Source organism: Eumetopias jubatus, unplaced genomic scaffold (genome assembly GCF_037043125.1).
Source record: "Eumetopias jubatus isolate StellerSeaLion01/CBP00866 unplaced genomic scaffold, mEumJub1_p1.0 scaffold_4, whole genome shotgun sequence".
Classification (NCBI taxonomy): Eukaryota; Metazoa; Chordata; class Mammalia; order Carnivora; family Otariidae; genus Eumetopias; species Eumetopias jubatus.
This window is the reverse complement of record NW_028274810.1, coordinates 175,557,201-175,583,178: the sequence shown is the minus strand read 5'-3', so window position 1 is coordinate 175,583,178 and position 25,978 is coordinate 175,557,201. Positions and strand designations below refer to the sequence as shown.

The following is a 25,978-nucleotide window of genomic DNA, read 5'->3' as shown; positions in this document are numbered from 1 at the left end:
CATACTGTTTTCCACAGTGGCTGCACCAATTTATATTCTTACCAACAGTGTATGAGGGCTCCTTTTTCTCCACATCCTTGCCAACTGTTATTTCTTCTCTTTTCGATTTTAGCCATTCTGACAGGAGTAAGGTGATAGCTCATCATGGTTTTGATTTGCATTTGAGCATCTTTTCATGTGTCTGTTGGATACCTGTTTATCTCCTTTGGAAAAATGTCTATTCAGGTCCTCTGGCCTTCTTTTAATTGGATTGTTTATCTTTTGAGAAAAATATTGTAACTTTAAGACATTTAAGCTAAATCTGATTTTCCCATGGGCTAGAAGGCTATGTCTCACATTCTATGACTTAACCACTACTTTTAATCAACTGAAAATGACATAAAATTTGTTTAATCTACACATTGCTTTCTAATATATTTTACTCAGAGAATCGCAGTATTCATATAAAATTTTAATAATTCAGTATCATAGTATGTACCTACACAAGAAAAGAACTCTTACTGACATTGTGTCAATCACTATTCTTGTCACTTTAAATACAGTTGATTCCTATTATTCCTGGATTCTGTATTTGCAAATGCCTACTCAGTTAAAATTTATTTGTAACCCCATAATCAATACTCTAGTAAGGAAGTGAATCTGTGTAATTACACATACACAGTTTAGTACTAATTAGCTATCTCTCATGATCTACCATCCCTGTCTTCCTTAGTAGTAAACTTTCTGGCACATAGCCACCCAGAATGGCTTCCAGGTTTCCTTCAACCAGGTATTTCCGTAAGAAAAACCAGGAGGTATGTTGAAGTAGGAAACACAATTTCTCAAAATGTCCATGAAGGAAAGAGGCATGCCTTTCTTCACCTTGCTTTCTCTGGTAGGAATGTGATTATGACGTTGAGCAGCCATCTTGGATCACAGGTGGAAGTGTTATCACAAGGACGGTGGAACAACAGGCTAGAGGTCTGGATACCTAACACTGTGACAATAGCCCAAGCCCCGGACTGACAACCTCCAGACTTCTTTTATGAGAGAAAAACAGACCTCTAGCTTAAGTTCCTGTTATTTGGAACTTGACGTCACCTGCAGCCAAAACTCATTTTAACTGATACAAAAAGTCTTGCAGAAGTATGGGGCCATTGCTTAGTTAGAGTTATAGAGTAGAGGTCCACCGGATAAGGCACCAAGATGGCTGACGGGTAAATGGGGGCTGAAACCCAACCTACCCTCTCCTTTCCAAGCTTTGAACAGTGTTTTGTTTACCAAGAGCCTGATATACCGGTGGCCTTGTAGAAAAAAGTGAAATTTTGTCTAGAATCAAAACTCCAGAGCAGCATTTTCCAAAATTTCATTTGCATACTCCTGGAGGCATTGGAAATGATTTTAGGTAGTCTCTTTAATGTACTTCAAAATTTAATTTAATACTAAATTAAATGGGCTTATATATTTCATGGTAGTTACCACTCCATTCTGCAAGTTCAGACCTCAATGCTAGAAATGGCAAGAAGCAAGGAAGGAGACTATTGAGGGGCAGGAATGAAAGAAAACAGAAGCTCATCAAACATCATGTCATTAGGCAGTACTTTATGGTGGGTAGAATACAAGCTCTGGAGCCAAACACAGCCAGGAGGCCTGTGTTTAAATCCTGGCTCTCTGTAACTAGCTGTGTTATTTTGGGCCTGTTCCTTAACTTTATTGTGGGCCAGTTTTTGTAACAGAACTAACACACCAGGATGGTGTGAGGATTTGAGTAATTATTACAGTGTCTGACACACAATGAACACTCAATGAGCGTAAGGTATTACCACCATTCTGGTAATTATTTAGCAAAGAAACACAAAACTAGCCATGCTTGTCGAAAGCTTTTTTTTGCCAGGAATTGTACATATCTGACCTTACTTTCGTTACCAGGAAACTGAGACTTAGAAAAATTCAGTAACTTTCCCAATGTTATGCAACTAATTCTAGCCCAGCCAGAATTCAAACTCAGATAGATTGGATTCCAAAGCCATGGTTTTTAACAAAGATAATTAAGGACAAGGCCTGCAAGTTTTCACAAGCTTCCTCTTGTATACTCTTTCCCCACTCATAAAATGTGGCAGCAAACTCTTTCACACTATAAGGAGTGGAGGATGGGTAGACTGGAGAGACTGAGAACAAGAACTGGAAGGGTGGGAGAAGTCTTGGGAAGTGGCAAGAGTGTTCAGCCTGAGCCAAAAATTCGGCTGAGTCCCTGGGCCCTGTGGCAAAATGAGAGAGCATGGGAAGCTGACCAGACCTGAAAAATGCGTCTTGGTGATTTGTATGAAGCAGTGGACTCTCAAGATACGTTTCAGTTCTATTTCTCAGTGCTTCTAAAATACTGTTGCATCGTGAAACACAAAATGAATCCTATAATTCAACAATTTTATACTTTCTCAATTATTACTTATCTGATGGCTTTGAAGTAAAGAAAGGATTTAGTCATGGAAATTATTTTTTTTTTTTTAGAGTCCACGTCACACCTGTTAGGCAAGGAATCTTTGCCTTTACTGCAAAGATGTTATTTCAACAAAACTTTCAAAATGTTGCAAATCGGCTGCTTTGGTTTTGCCAGTTTGCAAAAAGTAACTTAACCAGTTTCTTTTGAAACTAACTTTTAGGACTGAAAAACCTCCTGTAACTGTGTGTATCTTTCCTGAGATTATAACTTGACGGGAGAGGAACGCAAGTGCAGGAATTGGGTGATAAATTTGACTCCAGAGGTTATGGGTTAATTATGAGTTATTCCGAGCATGTGCCTGGGCTTTGGTGAGAAGGAACACTTGGCGGGCGCACCTCCTCTCTGCTTCAGTGTCCAGAGCTCTAACCCAGTCACTTTCGCTGCACGTGCTGGCTTGTGCAGAAAGCCCAGCATCTCTGTCCCGAGGGCGGTTGACTAAACCACCCGCCCACGTGGCCTTGGATGGCCTCAGGAGGCTCTGGAGGAGGCCCGGCCACCGTTGCTCGCTCACCCGGTGCGACTGCGACGCTGCAACCCACCAAGGTCCGCTCCGCCACCAGGAGCGCGCCGCCGGCACTGCGCCTTCGGCCCCGCTCTACTCCCAGGGAGCCGCCACCTCCCTCCCAGGCCTACTTCCTGCCCAGAGTGCGAGGGCATCCCGCTCGGGCCCGCTTCCTGCTGCCTCCGCCCGCCGCGCGCCCTGCATCCCGGGAGTCGCCCAGAAGGCAGCCACCGAAGCGTCCCTGGAAGGTGGCGCTCGCCGCCGCACAGGCGCACTCCCTCCCCGGCGCATGCGTCCAGGGGCCTACCAGCGATTTCCCCGTCTCCGGTGACGTGGCGATGTGCAGGCGGAGCCAAGGTCGGTAGCTGGCGGGCGCGCGGGTGGGGGAGGAAGAGCGAGGTGAGCAGGGACGTCAGAGTGGAGAGCGGAAGGTCAGGGAGGCTCGGAGCGGAAGTGAGACTAGGGAGTCTGTCCGCCATTGTGGACCCGAGGAGCGAAGAGCGAGAGGGGGAAGAGGAGCCTGCACGCCGAAAAGAAGGGCCCCTTCCAAGGACCCCCGAGCGCGAGGCCCTCTTTCTGGTTTCTGAACGAGCGGCGGCAGCGGCGGCGGCTGGATCGGTCACTCGGCGGAGGGCGGCAGCCAACTGCTGTGAGTGCACGGGGAGAGGCCCAAGCGGCGGCGGCGGCGGCGGCGGCGGCGGCAGCGGCAGCAGCTCTCGGGTTGCGGTGAAGAATGTCAGCCACTAGCGTGGATCAGGTGAGGGAGCAGAGGCCTCCGGCTCGGCGAAGGCCCGAGCCCTAGAGCTCCACCCTCGCGTGGGGCTTCGGCTCCTCCCCGTCGCCGCCGCTGCCGGCCCCATAACGGTGCCTCGGGCGCAAGTTGCTGCGGTCCTGCCGCCCGGGCCGGGGCGTGCGCCCTGCCCCGGAGCCTGCGGCCGAGGCGGGCGGCTGCGGAGCCGCGGTGGGTGGGGGAACGACGGCTCCTAGGGGCCTTAGGGCAATCTGAGGGCGGCAAACCTGGGGCTGAGACCAGGCGACCTCTGGGAGACGGATTTCGAGTGGCGGGTAGGAGGTTTAAAGACTGGGGGTGGTTGGGAAATTGGAGGCTATGGAGGATGTGGTGGGTTTTCCTCCTACGCGGATTGTTGAAAATACCTTGTCTTTGATAATGTCTTTGATTAACACACTTTCTCTTTCTCTCTCTCTTTTTTCTTCTCATTACCACCTCTTTCGTCTTGCTGCGCAGAGACCTAAAGGGCAAGGAAATAAAGGTGAGTTTGAGTATTTTTATCTTGCCTCCTAATGTTCGTCTGATGTCACTTTTAAACTTTGCCAGGGCCTTTTTGTTTGTTTTTGCTCCAGTTTTTTGTTTGTTTTTGAAATGTATGTTTAGAGAAATACTCATCACGGCCAAACCAGCCAAATGCTACCCAAAACTTCGGTAGTTCCTTGCTTTGAAGCTACCTTTTTAGAAACCAAATTGTACCAAAAAAACAGTTTTCTTAGTTGTATTTCAGTTAAGGAGGTATTATGAATGTGGTGACATTTCTTTAATTTTGCAATTTATCTGTATTATGTAACTTCTACCACAAAAATTTCTCCAAATGCGTGCAGATAAGTGGACATTTTGTTCGGCATTGCTGGGTTATGTTAAAAAATGCAACTCAAGTTGTATTCCATGTCACATTAGTGAAAATTGTACTGTTAACCACTGGTTCTAGTGAAGTCAGTTACAACATGAGAGAGATCAAAACTGAACAGGCATGTCATCTAGCTGTGTAGCCCTGATTGCAAGGTGTGACTCAATCTGGTATTTTAGAAAGGCCTGGGAAGGAAATAATTTGTGAGGTTTCTGCTCTGGCTCTATGATTTACTCTTCAGTTAAAGAAAACAACAAAAAACCATTGAAAGTAAAGCATTTTAAAAAAATGTGTTTTTTGTGTCTGTTAATATGGAACAATAGTCAACTGAAACATTATGACATTAATCATGTGACATTAGTAAGTATAGAACAATAACTGCTTTCTTGGGATAGTGCCAGTTAACATTACAATGAATTATATATTCATAACATTTTGTAATAGGGCTTGAAATTAGACTAAATAGAATTATACTTCCTGTTTTTTATTTCAGTTAGTAAAGTATTACCTAGAAAATAAGCTTTTTAGATGTAAGTTCAAGGTCTTTATTGGTGCTCTTTATATTCTTAGGGTTTTTATTTGCCTTCGCAGATTTTAAAAGAATAGGTTCTGAGTACTCAGGTCAGTTAATTTTGAGTTGTAGTACAGTTTGAGAATTTGTACATACCAGATAAATGGCACTGTATCGGGTAGCATAAATTTATTGTTTTGTCTTGATTAAAGATGTATTTTGGGGGAGTATATGCACATTTAGAAGTTTTAATTTTTAGAGTTAAAAGTTCAATTTTAGGATTGTTTTCCGTTGTAAGCATAAACCTCAGTGTTTGATACTGTTTATTTTAAATGTTTTAAAATATTGTAAATTTCAAAAGCGTGATCCATTAATTTTTTTTTTTTGCTAGTCTGCTCATGAGGAAGTATATAGACTTGGAGATATGTGAAATCTGTGGTCATTATTGCCTAGCATAAATTATTTTATCCTAGATCTGTGGGGAGGTGGCACTTTGCAAGGCTATTTGAAATGCTAAGTGTTTTGTGTTACCTGCTTTAAGGTAAGTATGCAAGTTCAATGAAGTACTTACTTGTTTGACAAAACAAAATCATCTGCAGCATTGTAAGCCATTACTGAATTACTGTTAAGTTTGATTGCGATTTAGTCATTTCCCTTAGGTATGTCCTAGTGATAGCTCTGGTATAGATATAAGTTATCTATGACAATAATTGCATATTGACATTTATAAATAAGTATTTTTTGGGTTAAAATTTTTTGATCCATCAGCATAGCCTTTTTTAGATGTATCTAGACACACACAGAGTATTTATTTGGATAGCTCTTTATTCCAAGAAATTTTCTTTTCTTTCACCCTTATTGTTCCATTCATGGTTTTATCCATGGATAGAATGATGGACTGGGATTCCTAGGAGACCTGTGTTCTAATACTTCCTGTGGCTACTCACTTGCCAAGTGAGCTTGAACACATTGTACCTTTTGGTCAGAATTTCCTCTCTATCTACAAAATAAAAGTGATAATTCTAGCTGTAAATCCTATTGTATGTTATGCTGAATTACAATTACAGTAGTCCACTGCTCTAGTTGCCATTTTATTTGCTGGATTTATTTTCACCTTCCTCACCTCATCTATTTTTAAGATGCAGGGAGATTGTTGCCTAAGACATGGCAGGAGGGAAAAACTCTACTGGCCTAAGAGTATTGGTAATCATTTAAGATGCTTTAAAATGGTAGATGCTGCAAGTGCACAAATACACATATACATCACTTGTATTTTTATGCCCCTGCAGGGAGAATTACAAGGCGAAGGCAGCACCTGCAGTGAACTGATACAAGTAGCTATGTGTGTGTTTGAGAAAAACTACAGTGCCTTAGCTGACTTGGTTTTCAAGCTAGTAGAATTGTTTTACAGTTCTGTTTACTTTTGTGAAGCAGAAAGCAGTTATTTTTCTTGAACTACAGCGTGAATATTCTAAGAATATGAGTATTAAACTTGAATTCAACTTCTCAAACATGAAAAATACATGTTGCTGAGGAGTTGTCAAAGTTCTGAAAGCATAATCCTTTTCAGATGACTTAATTTCAGAGATGCTGTATGTCCTTTCTGAATTATCTTCATTTGACACTGAGCCTAACACCTGTCTTAGTGTCTCTTTTTTCCTGTATATCCTTAAGGATTTAAGTGCACTAACAGCTAAAATTTTAAAGGAATTCTATAGCAATCTCTTTGTAAGGCAAAAATGCTTTCGTAGTATAAGTAATAATTCTAGGTTTACTTTTTTTGGTTAAGTTTGAGTTCTTTTTAGTTACTAGATTTTCCTTACGTTAAATATTAGAACTCTTTATTATCCTTGGCTAGGGTAGTACTGAAGGATAGTAGAAATTTAAGGATAATTTAACTATTGGTCCATGATTTATTTATTTTTATTGGTTCATAATTTGAAACGGATTTTATATCACTTTTATTTATTAATAACCAGAATTTTTGCTTGCCAGAATAAAAGGGTACCTCTCCTCTCCCTGCAGGCGCCACAGATAAAAGTGTCAGATCCTGTACTCCTAGCAGCCTTGCCATCAGCTTCCTCCTGTGCCTTAAGTGTATAAATAGACAAATATATGGAAAGGAATTTATGTTTTCCTTCCTCTCTCCCCCCCCATCCCTTCCCAACAGAGAGACAGAATTGTTTGGTAAAACTGCAGTTTAAAAGAATTAGGTTGAATTTGGCTGTATCTTATTTAGTGCTTCAGAAAAGTAGTGGAAAATGCAGTGTTTTGGCAGTGTTCCTTTGTATCCTGTGCCCACACTCCCTCTGGAAATGATTGCAAAGCACTTTATTGTCGTTTTAGGCTTCATTTTATTATTAATCCTCAAAACATTCCTATAAGGAGATAGAGGGTATATGGTATTGTCGCTGTTTTTGTAGGTGGGAAAACATGATGCACAGATCTGTTGACTTTCCTAACTTGATGTAGTCAGGACCAGAGCAAAGAATCACCTGGCTCCTAAGGCCCATGTTCTATCTTGATTTGACTCTGCTTCATAGAGCAGAGGAAACAGGCGAAGAATCATGTAAGTCATCTGTTCTTTTTTCCCTGAAGAACTTGTACAGACTATGGGACTGGCTTGGATATCTTTGCTATTTAATGGCTTTCAGTCTCCAAGACATTAGACTGTCATTAAGTAATGTTCAAAAACTAAAGTCTTTAAAGACAGTTGAATTTCTTAAGGAAAGGTATGCTTCTGAAATTCAAGGGCTAGCTTCTTATTCAGATTCTAATTTAATGCAAATTGCTTGTTAGTATTCATGAAATACTTTAAATATTTTTCCTTAGATTGACATACTCCTTGAATACTCTTTTAGAACTTTTTAGACATATTTATGCATCATTTATGCACAGACCGTAGACTGTATATTTACTTAGTGCATGAGAATATTTTGTTCTTAGTCTCAGCATCTTAGAATTAGAAGATAAAGAATAGAACAGAGGAAATGAGTAAGAATAGCACCATAATGTAGATTCAGACAGATTTTAAGTGGGTACTTTTTACTATTATTAGCAGCATGGACTAAATTTCTGAGAATCATGAATACAAGAAATAGATAGTTGTGATTTTGAAATGGGTAGCTGTTTCAGAGAGTAACATATACTAGTGTCATAGTCCAATAGTGTAGTGAGGATTTTTTTTTTTTTTTTTTTTAGCGGTAATAGACCATGCATAAGCACCTTTGATAAAGGGGTGGTAAAGCCAGTGGTGAAGGACAAGAGGTATGTTAGAATCTCTTGGGCTGAAATGATTAGCCCACCAGAAATAACCTAAGGTACCCTTCTCTTTATTTTTGTTTCTAGTAGCTGTTATATATTTAAATTCCAGGGAGCACATGTAGCTCAACTCTGGTTCTTGGAATCCTTACCAAATACAGTTAAACCACCTCAGTGGAGCCAAGATCAAGGTGACCTTCATGTTGCTCTTGTGATTTGAGGGCAATGTAGTATCATAAGAGGTCTACCTTGAAGGCTTCACAGAGTAGTATCATTTCTCTGAGTGATCATTAGTGGCAAAGAATGAAGGGATTTCACCTGTCTTTGCTCCCATGCCACTGTCAGCTTGTAATACATTTTTGGTGATCTAAACTCTTGGAAAATTAGGGAAAATAAAAATGTAATGATGCTCTAGAGGAACACACAACTTAAATTCATTGCCCCCAGCCTTAATTTATAATAACTTTGTGACACTGTATTTTTAAGCAGTGAATTTTCAGATTCAGAAAGGGTTTTGTTTTTGTTTTTGTTTCTGAGGGATTAGTCAACAAACATCAACTTTCAGCTTTTTTCATCTCACGTGTTTCAAAAGTAGAATAGTATATTTAGACAGTGTCATCATGTCAAGTGTTAGCCTTGTAAAACTTCTGTTTATGTGGTCCTAAAGTAATTTTTAATCTTTTTTTGGATCTTGTAATATTTTATGTATAATAGTAGCCAAGATTATTGAATACTGTCTTTGAATCCTCAGATGAAATGAGGTAGGTACTGTTAATTACCTCCTTGAACAGAGAAGTAGAGTTAAGAGAGACTAAGCCACTAACTAGAGATCACCCCACTTCTCAGTGTAAGACTTGGGATTCAAACCCAGGACTTGATTTCTAGTCTGTGCTCAAAAGCACTCTGAGACAGCATTCAGAGAATAATAACTTTATAAAGCATTTTTGGAAATGATCTCTGAACAAATACAGCATTATAAATTATTCTCTGGTTTTCTTATGGGTTTGAAGAATAATCATGGTTATCTTTAGTGTCTTTGTACTTTCAAGTGAAAGTTTTTGTAATTTTTTGGTTTAGAATTAAGGGCCTTTTTATTTAGATTTTTTATAATTTATTCCTTGTGATAACTGCTTCAATGAATTTTAGCCACTTTCTTTAACTGGAAACATTTAAGACATTTACTCTAACTTAAGTTACCAAGGAAAGTTATTTCATTTTTTTACTTATCTTTCTTGTGCTAAATTATGTAGAGACTTAACAAAGGTAGAGAACATTCAGCAATCGATTATCTACAACACTATTTGAAGTGTTTATTTTAGATTCAAATATAGTATCAGGGAACCCTTCCAACAATTTAACTGCTTGCAACAATGTTGAAATTGAGATATTTACATTATGTTTTTGGTAATGGGAAGTGTATATATAGTTTATGTAATCTTGGGTATATACAAGATTTGTTAAGTTTTTGGTTGCACATAAATATTTGTACCTATATTAAGTTAAATTTTTAAAAAAAGAACGACTCAGGACAACTTTTTCTGAGTTGGTCAAAAAATATTGAAAATGTTAGGTTATTCTGTCAGTTTCATAAAGATAATTACCATACATCTAATATAAACATATTTTTTAGTTTCAGTACAAAACGGTTCGATTCATCAAAAAGATGCTGTAAATGATGATGATTTTGAGCCATACTTAAGTAGCCAGACAAATCAGGTAAGTCTGACAGTCCCATATTTAGGGAATTAAACTTACATTAGTATTAATGGGTTTTTCAAATAGATATTTTAATTGAATGAGGCTAACCATAACATGTATCAATCTAGTGTGCCTGCATAATAGTGAGTAACAGTAGCAGGTTTGTGGTACAGGAGAATTCTTTGGAAATTCTAGGTGGCTGAAACTAGATGATTGTGAAATATAAAGATTTGAAGATGGACATTATTTGTATATGGTATAGTAGACTTTTTTTTTTTTTGAATTTTGAAAGAATTTAACCTTTTAATGTTGCTGCCATATCTTCATAGCCAAAGCAAATTACAAGGTTTAATTAGCTACACGTTTGTGGGAAAGGAGTCGTTATGCCTGAAATTCTGGTTAAATGTAGTGTTTTCTCTTTTGTAAGGTATTCAAGTTTGAATTTCGTTGAGAATTAAAGTTTTAATACAACCAGTTAACGTAGGGAATAGAAGATTTATAAACACACTTTCCTTCTGTGTTGTAGGCTTGGAGAATTTCATAAAATCAAATAAACTGGTGACTTTTGGGGTTCTTTTGTGTTTAGAGTTTTCACGGATAATTGTGTGAGTTTGTATACAGGTATAATTTAGACTTAAGCATTGAAAAACGAAAGAGTATTCTTTGGTCTCTTTGGTCTCTATATACATCCGCATATATCTGCATTCATTTTTTAATGTAAATTAAAAAAATAAACTTTCATTATTAACCAGTTTTTGGGAAAGAATATTAAAATTGCTCTTGTTGTTTTGCTTAAAAAAAGGTATATGAAAAATGTACCAGGAAATCTCTTAGATTTTTTTGAAATTGTAAAAGAACCAGGAAACAAATATCATTGTAGGCCTTTAGAATTGTAGGGAAAGTTTGAAAAGAAGTAGTTCCCAATTTGTGGTATGTAGGATTGTTTTTAGGAGTGTGGAGAGCCATGGTTATGTTCAACTTGATCTACCCCTTGGTCATTTCTCGTTAACCACCCCCTTCTATCTGTTGATCTACATTCCTAGCTTGTATTGGGAGGGAATAAATAAATGAGAAAGAATAAAAACGGTTGATAAAATCTATGAATGTTTGGCTGCTCATAAGAGAATGAAAAAATTATTTCATACTTATATAATCTAACTTTATGATCTTGGTAACAAATTTACTTTGCACTTAAAGGTTGTGAAAGAAATGTATAACTGGAAATTAGGAAGATCATTGTTTTGAATTGCAGTGCAAGTTTTAAAAGAAATGTTCAGTATCCTATTATTTGGGGCCATACAGTAATCTCAGTTAACATCTCTTATGGCAGTGTTTCCAGTTTTTTTAGAAATTCTGATGTTATGAAGTATAGTAGATATTTTCTCAAAAAGGTCTTCATGATCAGATAAGTTTGGGAAATTGTTTTAAATATTAAATAATTGAATTTTTTTGCTACTTGATTTCATACTTTATGTGTTACAATGTAAAATGATTTTCTAAGACGAGGATATAGTTACAAAGATCCTCTTGTTTTCAAACAATCTCTGTTTTTAAGGAATTTTAATGGAATGTAAATGTTTGAGAATTGTAACCAATAAGGATCCTCTTTTACGTGGTAACAGATTATATAATTTATTTGTCACAGGGGCTTAGAATATTGCTTTTTGGCATTCCACAGAGAGGCTTCAGGTCTGCCTAGGGAAAACCAGGGGAGAGTACTCTTGATCCCATCCCCTGCAGCAGCCAGAGCTGTGCTCTGCTTTTTATCTGTTTTATATGTTGGAATTCTGCATAAGATTGCACTCGTAAAAAAAAAAAAACTTTAGAAGTGTCAGAAAACCGTTATTTTTTAACAATCGAAGAGATTTGTTTAGTGAACCCAATTTTTAAATTGTATTTATAAAAGTTTCCTTATTTTGGGACAAAAATAATCTAAAAAAGATTTGTTTTAATGTGATGTTTAAATAGTCTTATGCTTTCTATTAATTAAATAGGTTTTTTATGATATCTGAATATATATTCATGTGCTATTTAAAGAGAAGTTTTAAAATTTGATGCCACTGAGGCTGTACTATCCTCCCTCCCCTTGTCAGTACTAATGAATAGGTTTTTAGCAATTAGCTTTCTGTAATACTAAAAATAATTATCTGTAACCAGAGCACATATTTACCTTTGAGGGAGTACTCACACTATAGAATGTTGAAAACTGGGCTTATTGGAGAGAAAAATTGAAAATTATCTGAAATCTTAGAGATGATTTGTATAAGAATTTAAGTTACTCATAACACCTAGCTAAAAGAGAAAATTTTTAAAAATTGACCTTTTATAGCAGGTTAGTGAAAACTAGAAATATTGGTGAAATATCTCAAGTAATTAGTTACATATTATTTTTTTATTTTTATTTTTTTAAAGATTTTATTTATTTGACAGACAGTGAGAGAGAGGGAACACAAGCAGGGGGAGTGGGAGAGGGAGAAGCAGGCTTCCTGCCTAGCAGAGAACCCGGTGTGGGGCTCAATCCCAGGACCCTGGGACCATGACCTGAGCTGAAGGCAGACACTTAACGACTGAGCCACCCAGGAGCCCCATTAGTAACATATTAAAATTATGTGAGCATTTATAGTTCAATGTTCAATTAAAAAATTTTTCAATTAAATGTGTAGTATGTCTTTAAATTAAACTCCTTCATCTGATTTTAATATTGTGAATAAGAAAAATGAATCTTTCGTCTGGAAAAGTGTTTAATTTTTTGGCTAATGACTTAAATTGTTTTGTATACTTAGATCTAATTCAGATCAAATCCAGGGATACTTTAAAAACAGGTTGTTGGCCTTCCGTGGTAGCATATTCTAGTTTCTAGTGCTCAGTTTCTTAAGGGATAATTTTTATAGTTATTTGAAAAGTAACTGTTCATCCTTCAGGTCTTAAAATTAGTTCTCTAAAGTTCCTCAGAATAATCGGGTAATTAAGTTGATTGGAAGATTTAGGTTTAAGTGGTACTGTTAAAGATGCCGTGTAATTTGTACATATAAATTTGAAGAATAACTTGGAAAAATTATGTTTGAGTTTGTCTGCTTGTCTATATGGGGAGATAAATTCCTAGCCATGTTTGTCAGAGAAGTGGAATAGAGAACTAAGAAAGTAAAGAATATTTTGAATTTTATTATTTATCATCCTCGCCATCACTGCCCTTAGTTAAGGTTTCCATTATCTCTGCCTGTTGGAGTGATTTTCTAACTAGTAATTCTATATTGCCACTCAGCAATCTTCCTAAAGTCCAAGTCTGTGCCACTGTCATGTTATAGAGTTACCACAGCTTCACAACAGTGGATACATCTGTTCTATGAGTGCCCTTAAAATTGCTCCATTTCCCTCCCTGTCTTGTCTTTGGTCAGCTTTCTCCAGTTTGCTTGAGGATATAGGAGTCACTATTTTCTAAGAATATAAATATTTTCTGAATATTTTCTTTCATGATCTCGCTCTTTGTATGATCTGTACACACATACAGACTCCTATATTTATCCCTTGATGAAGTCTCTTCTGATTCTCCCAGTTACTTGCTTCCCTGCTCTTTGTACTAGAGTGGTTGTTTTGCTTTGCTTGTACTTCCATTACAGTACCTATCAAATTGCAGGGTATATGTGTCTTCCCCACTAGACCTGGGAAGTGTTCCAGGTCAGAGTCCGTGTTCTTCATCTTTTTGTCTCCAGTGACTGGCACTGTATCTGGCACATAGTAGGCATTTATTAAGTATTTAATTAATTGATTGCTTTATCTGCTAGAATTAGGGAACAAAGAATTACAGTTGAAATATTTAGGTTAACTGGGTACCACATATAATACAGTTTTTGGTGACATCCTTGTGATTAGATATGTGTAGGGTATTCTTTTTGAAAAGTATAATAATATTTTTAAAGTTTTAGAAGAAAATACATATAAGCATTAAAAGTATTCTAAACTGGGGTGCCTGGGTGGCTCAGTTGTTGGGCGTCTGCCTTTGGCTCAGGTCGTGATCCCAGGGTCCTGGGATCGAGCCCTGCATCGGGCTCCCTGCTCTGTGGGAGGCCTGCTTCTCCCTCTCCCACTCCCCTTGCTTGTGTTCTTGCTCTTGCTATCTCTCTCTCTGTCAAATAAATAAAATCTTTAAAAAAAAAGAAAAGTATTCTAAACTGTTCTGGAGTTTGAAGTACCTCAGGTTCTTAATAGAAAACAGTTTTTGTTTTTCTCTGTACAGAAGTGCTTTTATTGGTGAATTACGCCTTTTCCTTTCTAATTGAACTTCTGGGATATTTATAGCTTCTTTCTTGGAAAGAAAGTAAAAACGGATCTTAAGTTTTTGTGTGAAAGACTAGCTATGATTGAGTTGTATTAAAATGTCTCAAGTCAGCAGTAGTCATGAACTTCTTGTTCAAGTTTTCTTTGAGATAATAGAAAAACAATTGATGTGTATCATAAGACTAAGAAATAATTATAAATTATATTAAAATTATAAGGAAGATCTTTTAATTTTTTCTGTATTTTAGATTTCAAAATAAAAAAAAATTGGGATGTCTGGGTGGCTCAGTCAGTTAAGCGTCTGCCTTTGGCTCAGGTCATGATCCCAGGGTCCTGGGATCGAGTCCCGCATTGGGCTCCCTGCTCAGAGAGGAGCCTGCTTCTCCCTCCGCCTGATGCTCCCCCTGCTTGTGCGTGCGCGCGCGTGCTCGCTCTCTCTGACAAATAAATAAAATCTTAAAAAATATTTTTTTAAAAACTAAAGGTAAAAGGCCTTACTCCTATATTTTCATACAGCACTTTGTAGTTAGCGCGGTAGATTTTAGAAAATCTTTACAACTGATAAGACCAGCAGCTATTATCCTCATTTTACCAACGAAGTCAGGGTTAGAGAAATTACATGATCTAATGAGATCACTGACATAGAAAGTAAAAGATTAAAGAATTGAGTCCATATCCTTGACTACTACATTACACCATGAGTTTATATTCTTTTAAGATCTGGCGTAGGTCTGAAATTATATCTTGTGTTTGGGGATTAATTTACATTTTAAAAGGGGCAAGTTGTATTAACAAATATAACTATTGTTTATTGAATACTTCATGTGTCTTAGGCACTGTATCTTTATTTCCTTTTAGTAGATGAGAAAACAGTTCACAGTTTAAGTAACTTGGCTACTTTCACATAGCTGATAAGTACCTGGGCTGGGATTAAAGTTTAGACATCTCATGGCTTCACTTCAACCTTATGTTAAATGGCCTCCCCAGATTGTGTTTCTAAGTTATTTCTGTGGGTAAAGGGTCTGTGGATCTGTTGTTACAAGTATGTTTCATTATATTCATTGATTTTTTTAAATCACTTTATATATTTATATATTGATGTAATTTTTCCTCTTCCAAATAGTACTTTGTGAGGGAAACTTCAAACATTTCACATCGTTTGGTTTAAAGTTTGCATATCTTTAAAGAATATAGTAAAATTTCACTATAACTAACCAGTTTCCAAATTATGAGTATACTATTAAAGTGATTATTTGAACATAAACTGTTATACTGATTATGTCTCACTATAACCAGGTTTGAAGTAAAAGGTGAAAGTAAGTTTTTAGTTGTTATTTTGCATCATCAGTAAGTGGAACTTTTGTTCCTCTTCACTACTAAGGTAGATTCCTCTGGTTGATATTCCACATAGCTAGCAATTAAAAATAGTCTTAAATTTAGCAGAACATATTTTTAAACATTTCCAGTTACAGTTGAAGCTCTACTAATTCAAAATGTGTTGACCATATCTTACTTTGAAACTCTGAAAGTTTCCTATAGCTTTGTTCTTACTAGAACCCAAAATGAAGCCTTGCCTTTAGAAGCTGGTTAAATACTTTGATGGAGCTAAGGAAAAAACACATCTTATTCAGCTGAAACTACTGAAAAAACTGGAAAAATAAATGGGTAGTGTTGTTTGATAAAGTGCAGAACGCCACTTATCCAATATACTCAAGTATAGGTGGTAGCAGTAACACTGGACAGCTCTATAGTCAGATAGGGACAGCACTGTATCTCTGCTTATTAGCCAGAGCTGTCTGTTTGATAGCAGGTGTGACTAATGGAATACACTTTAAAGTAATTTAAACTTATTATTTTGATAAAATCAATAATTTACAGGTGAATTAGTAAAAATTATGATTTAAAAAAATAATTGAAAAGTTACCTGATAAAAGCCCCCATACCCTAAAGAGTTTGGGCCTGGTCCAGCCCCATGGGTAACAGAGTTGGCAGAATTTGTTTTCCCATTCCCCAGAGAATATTGGCTTCCTTTTTTTAGGAATTAGTACAGATTAGATAATCAGTTAAAACAGGGTGGACAAACTAGCCTAGGGGTCATATCCAGTCTATGCCCTGTTTTCTTTGGAAAAAACCCTAAGCTAGTAGCTTTTTAAAGGGTTGTTTAAAAAAAAAAAAAAGAAAGATGACTGACAGCAACTAGAGATTACTTGGCTTGCAAAGCTTGAAATATTTACTCTTTGACCTTTAGTTTGCTAACCTCTGAATTATTATGATGTAAGTGATATAGATAAGTTAAGAACTTGATAGGTAACTGCAAAATTCAGCATTTGTGATGGTGAAATAAGAATATTCAACATGGGGCGCCTGGGTGGCTCAGTTGTTAAGTGTCTGCCTTCAGCTCAGGTCATGATCCCAGGGTCATGGGATCGAGCCCCGCATTGGGCTCCTTGCTCAGCGGGAAGCCTGCTTCCCCCTCTCCTAACCTCCTTGCTTGTGTTCCCTCTCTTGCTGTGTCTTTCTCTGTCAAATAAGTAAATAAATTCAACGTAAGTTAGGAGTGTAATTTTGCAAAAACTTGGTTATGAGGAACGAACTTTAAAAACTTTCTACCTCGGGGCACCTGGGTGGCTCAGTCGGTTAAGCGTCTGCCTTCAGCTCAGGTCCTGATCCCAGGGTCCTGGGATCAAGTCACGCATGGGGCTCCCTGCGCAGCGGGGAGTCTGCTTCTCCCTCTCCCCCTCCCTCTCCCGCCTCTCCCCCTGCTTGTGCTCTCTCTGTCTCTCTCACTCTCTCAAATAAATAAACAAACGAACAAACTTTCTACCTGGTCTCATTTTCCACTCTCACATCCAGGTAAGGACGTGCTGAGTCCAGATTTCAGTGCCAGCATTCTAAATTAGAACTTTGAAACTGATTACCTCCCTGTTCAGCACAGCTCTCTTGCTCTTCCCCCATGTGGAATTTATTCACTTCCCTGTGTTTTGTGTCTCTTTAACTGTAGGTTTTCTTTTAGAATGAATGTATCAGCATTTTTCACAATGTAGGCATTCAGTAAGTGGTTGAAATAAATAATACAGTAATAGAAGGATCTTTTTAGCAACTTCAAAAAAAGATAATTTTAAAACTATGTTAATCATGGGCACCTGTGTGGCTCAGTCACTTAAGTGTCTGCCTTTGGCTCAGGTCATGATCCTGGGGTCCTGGGATCGAGCCCCGCATCAGGCTCCCTGCTCAATGGGGAGTCTCCTTCTCCCTCTCCCTCTGTCCCTCCGCCCTGCGTGCTCTCTCTTGCGTACTCTCTCAAGTGAATATCTTAAAGAAAAAAAATGTTAATCTATTATATATGTTATATTGGCTGACCTATTCATTTTTATTAAGCTTTTGAAGAGTTTTATATCACAGGGACCTCCTTGTCAGTGTGAAGCCCTTTGAGTACTTTTATTTTTAGCAAATAATTTAGTGATCGGGTTACACGTGTGTGTGCGCATGCGTGCACGCTCTTCATGGCTAATAAAGTTTAATCATTACTAATTTCTGAAAGATTTTTTCTTTGAATAACATTGTTGGTGATTGTGAGCTTTCCTTGGGCTTCTCTTTTATTAAATATGGCAGTCAGTATTTCCAGTGTTGGTCTGTGTGGTGATGCCAGTACTGTTGTGGTTCCGAAAATGTTCGTTATTTCCTTTATACTAATATTGTGAGCATTCTTGGAATATATTTTTAAATGTAGTTAATAATTATGTAATGCCGTTAAAGAATATGTTCAATTAGATTGGTAAACAGTAACCCATTTATTTCCCATTTTGAATATAGTAAAATGTATTGAGAGTATATTTAAAAAGTCATTTTTTAAGTAGTACTAAGTGACAGAGTTGTTCTTGTTTTTAAGTCCAAGCTTTGCTGGAAATAGTAAATCTATGTCACAGTTATTAATTTAAATGCAACCTTTATTTGATTCTCATGTTATTTTTATATCAGTTATCAGAATCATTTCAAAGGACAAAATCTTAAATTAACTTTCTCATAGACAGTGGACAGTTTCAACATTTATGAAGTGTGTCAAAGTAACTTAATAGTGACAATATCTCAGTGTTCATTGATGGGCCTTTAAAAGAAATTTCAGTTGAATTCCAGGTAGTATCTCTGAAGTTACTGTTACATGTTTATATTGATACACCTTCTTGGCTGGGAAAGTAGTGGCAGCATAGTTCTGAGAGAGTAACAGAAAAAAAAAAAATTAAATACTTTGCTCCAGGGGACTTAGGATAAGAATGCCTCTGTATATTAAGTGAATTATCAGCCCTCAGAATGGTATTCACCCTTATAAGGATGAGTACTAGTTGCCCTGACTGGATTTAATTTTTAAATTTTGCTTAATTCTGTACATTCTAAAGGTCTGTCCAACGCTTGAAAAATCACAGCTAAACCAGAGTGAAAATCTATTCTCAGACGTGTTTTTGGCCTAAGAAACCCATTTCAAAATAAATCCTTAAAATATCTTATTTTTTACATTGGCTAGTAACAAAGTTTTTTTTTTTTTTCCTTTAAATAGAATTTAGTGCCTTCATTTTTGGCAAATTACTAAATGATTAGTTAGTATTCAAAACAAACGAGATTTAATTGCAGTAATTCTGGAAAAAAAATACAGAAACTCACTGTTTCTAAATTAAAATTCTGACCAGGAAGGTGATTTTATTGGGTAAAATTTGGAAATTAGAGTTCAAAGAAAAGAGGCACCTGTTATCCCATCATTAAGAAACCATAGTAAGTAAGGATTTTGTTTTGATTCTTTTTCAAAACGAGCAAGACAAAACAAAACAAACATTTAGATCATGGCATAAGTATAATCTTGAATCATTTTCTTTCTCAGTTTGAGCATTTTAATAAAAGTACAAAATTTAATTGCCGAATTGGATTCCATCGTATAGATAGGTATACTATAGTTCCTCTATTATTTGGCATAGCTTCCAGGATTGTTTAATCTTTGCATATAAATTTTTGGATACATCAGCTGCTTAAAATAGAGTTGGCTGTAAATGATCAATTCGTGTGTGCGGAGTTTATAATTCAGATTTTTGTAGAAATGATGGTATTTTTAAATTGTGCCAGAGGATCTGACTCTTAAAAATTATCCCCATCCTACCCATCTCCCCCCCCCAAAAATCCTGCAATTTTATAACAAATATTTTAAAATAAAAATACCAGCAAATCTTTGTCTTGATAAAATTGGATTTGAGATTTTTATTTTATCTGGAATGGGCACGTCAGTTTTTCATTTATTTAAAACTATTTGATTTTAATCTTTCAGAGTCTTTTTTTTCCCCTGCTCTTCAGAGGATATTTCGCTCCTGATTCTGATCTTTTGTCTTCCAGAGTAACAGCTATCCACCAATGTCAGATCCATACATGCCTAGTTACTATGCTCCATCCATTGGATTTCCATATTCTCTTGGGGAAGCAGCATGGTCCACGGCTGGAGACCAACCTATGCCGTATCTGACAACCTATGGACAAATGAGTAATGGAGAACATCATTATATACCAGATGGTGTGTTTAGTCAACCTGGGGCATTAGGAAATACCCCTCCATTTCTTGGTCAACATGGATTTAACTTTTTTCCTGGTAATGCTGATTTCTCTACATGGGGGACAAGTGGATCTCAGGGACAATCAACACAAAGTTCTGCTTATAGTAGCAGTTATGGCTATCCACCTAGTTCTCTTGGGAGAGCTATTACAGATGGACAGGCTGGATTTGGCAATGATACTTTGAGTAAGGTGCCTGGCATTAGTAGTATTGAGCAAGGCATGACCGGACTGAAAATTGGTGGTGACCTGACAGCTGCAGTGACAAAAACTGTAGGTACAGCCTTGAGCAGCAGTGGTATGACTAGCATTGCAACCAATAGTGTGCCCCCAGTTAGCAGTGCAGCGCCGAAACCAACCTCCTGGGCTGCCATTGCCAGAAAGCCTGCCAAACCTCAACCGAAACTTAAACCCAAGGGCAATGTGGGAATTGGGGGTTCTGCTGTGCCACCACCTCCTATAAAACACAACATGAATATTGGAACTTGGGATGAAAAGGGGTCAGTGGTAAAGGCTCCACCAACCCAACCAGTTTTGCCTCCTCAAACTATAATCCAGCAGCCTCAGCCATTAATTCAACCACCACCATTGGTGCAAAGCCAACTGCCTCAACAGCAGCCTCAGCCACCACAACCACAGCAGCAACAAGGACCTCAGCCACAGGCCCAGCCTCACCAAGTGCAGCCACAACAGCAGCAGCTGCAGAATCGCTGGGTAGCTCCTCGGAATAGGGGAGCTGGATTCAACCAGAACAATGGAGTGGGCGGTGAAAACTTTGGTTTAGGTGTTGTTCCTGTCAGTGCTTCACCTTCTAGCGTAGAAGTGCATCCAGTGCTGGAAAAGCTAAAGGCCATAAACAATTATAATCCCAAAGACTTTGACTGGAACCTGAAGAATGGACGTGTGTTTATAATTAAAAGCTATTCTGAGGATGACATACACCGTTCAATTAAGTACTCTATCTGGTGTAGTACTGAGCATGGTAATAAGCGTTTGGATGCAGCTTACCGTTCCCTGAATGGGAAAGGCCCACTCTATTTACTCTTCAGTGTGAATGGCAGTGGACATTTTTGTGGAGTGGCTGAAATGAAGTCTGTTGTGGACTATAATGCATATGCTGGTGTCTGGTCTCAGGATAAGTGGAAGGGCAAATTTGAAGTTAAATGGATCTTTGTCAAAGATGTTCCCAATAACCAATTACGGCATATTCGCTTAGAAAATAATGACAACAAACCAGTAACCAATTCAAGGGACACTCAAGAGGTACCCCTAGAAAAAGCTAAGCAAGTGCTTAAAATAATTGCTACTTTCAAGCATACCACCTCAATCTTTGATGACTTTGCACATTATGAAAAGCGTCAAGAAGAGGAGGAAGCCATGCGTAGGGTAAGAGTACAGTAATTTTTTTGTGTAGGGTCTTTTTATTGGGGTGGTGTGTATGGATGGGTGTTCTTTAACGCCTTTAAATATTACATTCTGAGTTTAGGAGCTTTACTCTGAAGGAAACCAACTACTTAGCTTAAGAAACAGAACCCTGCAAACTCCCTTCAGGGTCTCTCATGGCACATGGGCATCATTTTCTCTTCCCAAGGGTCATCCTGACTCTGAATTTGCCTGTTCTTCATACTCAGGGGATAAAGGTCATTGAGTTGTGTTCATCAAAGTTCCATAAGTTCTGCATTTATAACTAAGCAGACTTAGGAACTGGTGAGGGACTCTAGTACTAATTCTGTTTTATTAATTTTGTGCAAAAATATATTAGGAGTTTGAAACAGCTTTTGTAAATGTTTGACTATTTCATATTTATGAGACGTAACATAAGACTTTTTCCCTGAAACTCTTTCCTGAATTGTTTTTGTAATTTGTACACTTAAAGCACTTGTACAAAGTATAGTAAGGATTTGACTTTAGGAACGCAGCTTAGAGTTGGGAAGGCAGGGACTTTTAGATTTTGACTGTAAATTTGATTTCTTACTCCGTTATTGACCCTCTGTGGGACTCTTAGGGGAGACTTTCCTGAAGTTATGCACTGTTTTTGCTTGCATGATATAGGCCAGAATTTGATCACAGGGCACACAGAGCAAGACAGGTTGGGGAATGTTTCCTGTTTCAAACCACAAAAGAAAATTGGGTCCTATTTTTAAGAGGAAAAGAAAGAATGGAGGGAGTAGACAACTAGCAGACTTTTCCATAGGTAGCACATTTAAATTTCTTTTCAAATGCAGCAGGGATAAAGGTAGAAGCTTTTCTAATAAATTATGTTGGTTACTATCGAAAGCTCTTATGTAGAAATTAAGGTAAAGTGGGAACTTAACTCTGTAAAATGTCAACAATTTGTTTCTGTGTGTGAACTTGCATGTCCTGTGGCTTCTTGGTCTGTGCAGACAAGGGAATTATTTTGGTGAACGTTCCTCACTGGTGAATAATAATTGAAATAATGATTCTAGAGCAGTCGTTTGTAAACCTTAGGGCACTAAAATTATTGAGGTGCTTCTTGGAAACGCAGGTTCTTGAGACCCACTGCAGGAAAATCTGATATACAGATGGCCCTTGAACAATGTACAGGTTATGTGTGCCAAACTCCTAGTTTGGAATTTGTATATAGCTTTTGGCTCACCCAGAACTTAACTACTAATAGCCTACTGTTTATAGGAAGCCTTGCTGATAACACATATTTTGTATGTTACATGAATTGTATACTGTAGTCTTAAAGTAAGCTAGAGAAAAAACGGTATTAAAATCATCAGGAAGAGAGAGTACTGTATTTGACAGTATTTGTATTTGACAGAAAAAATCTGTACATAAGCGGACCCACACAGTTCACACCCAATGTTGTTCAAGGGTCACCTGTAATTTGATAAGGGACCTGGTGGTGTACATTTTTAATGAGCGCACTTAGTTGATTCTGGTGCTAGCGATTCCAGTCAAATGTGGGAGAAAGGGATTGAAAGTAGCTCCTGAATTTTTGAGCTCAGCAGTTGAGTAAATGGTCATATTATAACTGCCATTACAAATAGTGGATCAGGAGAATGGATTTGGGGTATGAAAAGTGGGGTACAGGTTTTCCTTTTAGGATGTGCTGATTGTAAGATGCTTTTGAGAAATACAGACAGTGAAATCTCTGATTAAGCAGTTAGAGGTGGGAGTCAGATTTGGGAGCTTTCTGTTTTTAAATAGTTGATTCTGCGAAAGTGGGATGAGATTGCTCAGGGAAAAAAGATGCATGGCAAGGAATTATTTTCTCAACTTTTTTCTTCCCTCCCACTACTAAGGAGAGGTCACCCTTGTATGTCTTCCACATTTCTTCCCTACCCAGTCTGAAAATTTTAGTCCTAGTTTTATTATTTTTTTATTATATAATTGTCTCAGGAATTATGACAGTTATATATTGTTTTACAATCACATACCATAGTGATTTAAAGTTAATAATTTTTAAACTTTAAAATTGTGCATTTAAATTGTTTCATGGTTTACTGCCAGTCTTTTGATGATGTCTGACCCACCTTTGACATGTTTATTTTGAATCCTTTTTTTTAATCTTATGTAACTTTTTTTTAGGAGGAGTAATTTGGTATATATATTTATTGTTTATATGGAATATAAATATTTATAATAAATGTATTAAGTCCTTCTAGATTCAGAAAATGTCTTTCTTTGACCATGATATGTGAACAATAATTTACCTGGATATAAAGTTCTTAGGTCACAGGCTTTTTATTCAGACTTAGACTTATAGTTACATTATTTATAGTTTTATATCATGGAGAAGTCTGAGGCCAGCCTAAATTTTCTTTCTTTGGAAATAGCTATTTCTGTTTGTGTACACAAAAGATTATTCTTGGAGTATGAACATTTGTGTGGAATGTGTTTAGTATGGACCTCTATTATAATTTTCCTTAATCTGTCTATAGGCCAAATTTTTAATATATATTTTCCTTTTTCTGGTTATGTCGAAAAATATAGTGCATCTTTGTCCTTGGGTGCTATTGATTCTTTATCATTTTTCTCTACATTTGGAGACTGAATTTCCATGTCATTAATTTGGTTTCCTTTGTGTTGATTTTGTCATTTGTCAAGTTTTGAATTCTTCAGTGACAATATTAGTTTGCTTGCATTATTACATCTAGCTACCACTTACATCCGTTGATGGTTTTTTTATTTGATTCAGAATCCATCTTGTTTATTGAGCACAAAGCTGATTGTTTAAAGCTTATTTCTGCTTCCTATAATTACCATTTTTGAAACTTCCTCTTTCATATGCTTTTTAATTTGTTTCTTTTTTTTTTGAAATTTACATACAGTAAAATTGTGCATTCCCTTTTGTTGCCTCTTTGTAGTCAAATGCTTCCTTCCCCCTTTGATTAATCTGTTCTTTGACTCTATAAGGCATTTTCCATAATGTTATATAAACAGAATTACACAATGTGTAATCTTTTAAGACTGGCTTCTTTCACTCGGCATGGTATCTTTGCAATGTATCAATGTTGTTTTATATATCAGTTCTTTGTTCCTTTTAATTACTGAGCATCACTCCATTGTGTGGATTTACTACAGTTTATCCATCCAACCTTTGAAGGACTTCTGGGTTGTTTCCAGTTTTTGGAGAATGTAAATGAAGCACCTATAAATTCGTGTACATATCCTTTTTAAAAGTTTTTTTTTTTTTTAATCATGCAGTGTAATTCACTTTTTTGGAGTGGGCAGTTAATGAATTTTAACACATTTGTAGATAACCACCACAATTAGGATTCAGAGTAGTTTCATCATCCCCAGAAAATTGTCTTGTACTATACCTTTGTATTTGCATTCTTCCCCAGTGTCTAACCTCTGGCAGCCATGATTTGGACTCAATATAGTTTTTTGTTTTTTTTTTTTTTGAAGTATAGTTGACCTACAGTGTTAGTTTCAGGTGTACAACTTAGTGATTCGACACTTACAATACATTACAAAATGTTCACCCACAATGAGTATAGTTACTGTCCCCATACAAAGTTAGTACAGTAATTAACAGTATTGGCTATTTCCTGTTCTGTACATTTGATCTCTGACATTTTATACCTGGAAGTTTGTACCTCTTAATCCTCTTCACCTGGTTTACCCATCCTTACCCACCCCTCCCCCCCACTCCCTCACTCCTGTACTGTTCTCTGTATTTATGAGCCCGTTTCTGTTTTGTTTTTTAGGTTCCACATATAAGTGAGTGAAATCATATGGTACTTGTCTTTGATTTCACTTAGTATAATACCTTCTAGGTTCATCCATGTCACATTTGGCAAGATTTCATTCTTTTTGTTGTATCTGTGTGTGTACATATACAATACACACCACATCTTTTTTAGTCATTCATCTATTGATGGACACTTGGGTTGCTTGCATATTTTGGCTGTTTATAAATATTGCAGCAATAAACGTAGGGCTGTATACATATTTTTAAAACAGTGTTGTTTTCTTTGGATAAATACCCAGAAGTGAGATTACTGGATTGTATGGTATTTCTATTTTTAATTTTTTGAGGCACCTTCATACTGTTTGCCACAGTGGCTGCACCAATTTACATTCCCACAAACACTGCGCAAGGGTTCCCGTTTCTCCACATCCTCACCAATACTTGTTATCTCTTGTTGTTTTGATACTAGCCATTCTGACAGGTGTGAGGTGAGATCTCGTGTTTGCATTTCCCTAATGTTAGTGATGTTGAGCATCTTTTCTTGTGTCTGTTGACCATCTGTCTTCTTTGGAAAAATCCATTCAGGTCTTTAACCCCTTAGTGGATATGTCATTTGTATTGTAAATATCTTCTCCCATTCAGTAGGGGCTGCCTTTTAGTTTTGTTGATGGTTTCCTTCACTGTGCAGAAGCTTTTTAGTTTGATTCATTATAGTTTTATTAGTATCCTTTTTTGTGAAACGATATTTTAAGACTCATTTTGACTTTTTTTTCTGTCACCATTGAACCTGGAAGAGAATCATCCAGGTCAGGTATTTGCTGCAAAACAGGTTTGTGGTGTTTTTTTCTTTCTTCCTTTC

The 25,978-nt window shown here is 37.2% G+C and overlaps 1 protein-coding gene across 3 annotated transcripts in view; it reads left to right on the top strand.

Annotated features, from left to right (window-relative positions):
- Positions 1-3,446: 3,446 nt before the first annotated feature.
- Positions 3,447-25,978, top strand: part of YTHDF3 (YTH N6-methyladenosine RNA binding protein F3) — a 39,726-nt gene continuing 17,194 nt past the window's right edge. The window contains exons 1-5 of one of the 3 annotated variants that reach the window (XM_028110400.2): positions 3,538-3,738; positions 4,228-4,252; positions 7,556-7,701; positions 10,024-10,109; positions 19,740-21,338. In XM_028110400.2, coding sequence (XP_027966201.2) covers positions 7,644-7,701; positions 10,024-10,109; positions 19,740-21,338 — 1,743 coding nt within the window. In that variant the 5' untranslated portion in view covers positions 3,538-3,738; positions 4,228-4,252; positions 7,556-7,643. Of the gene's footprint in view, positions 3,739-4,227; positions 4,253-7,555; positions 7,702-10,023; positions 10,110-19,739; positions 21,339-25,978 lie in introns of all 3 variants that reach the window. The other 2 variants (XM_028110410.2, XM_028110404.2) reach the window with 2 other exon arrangements.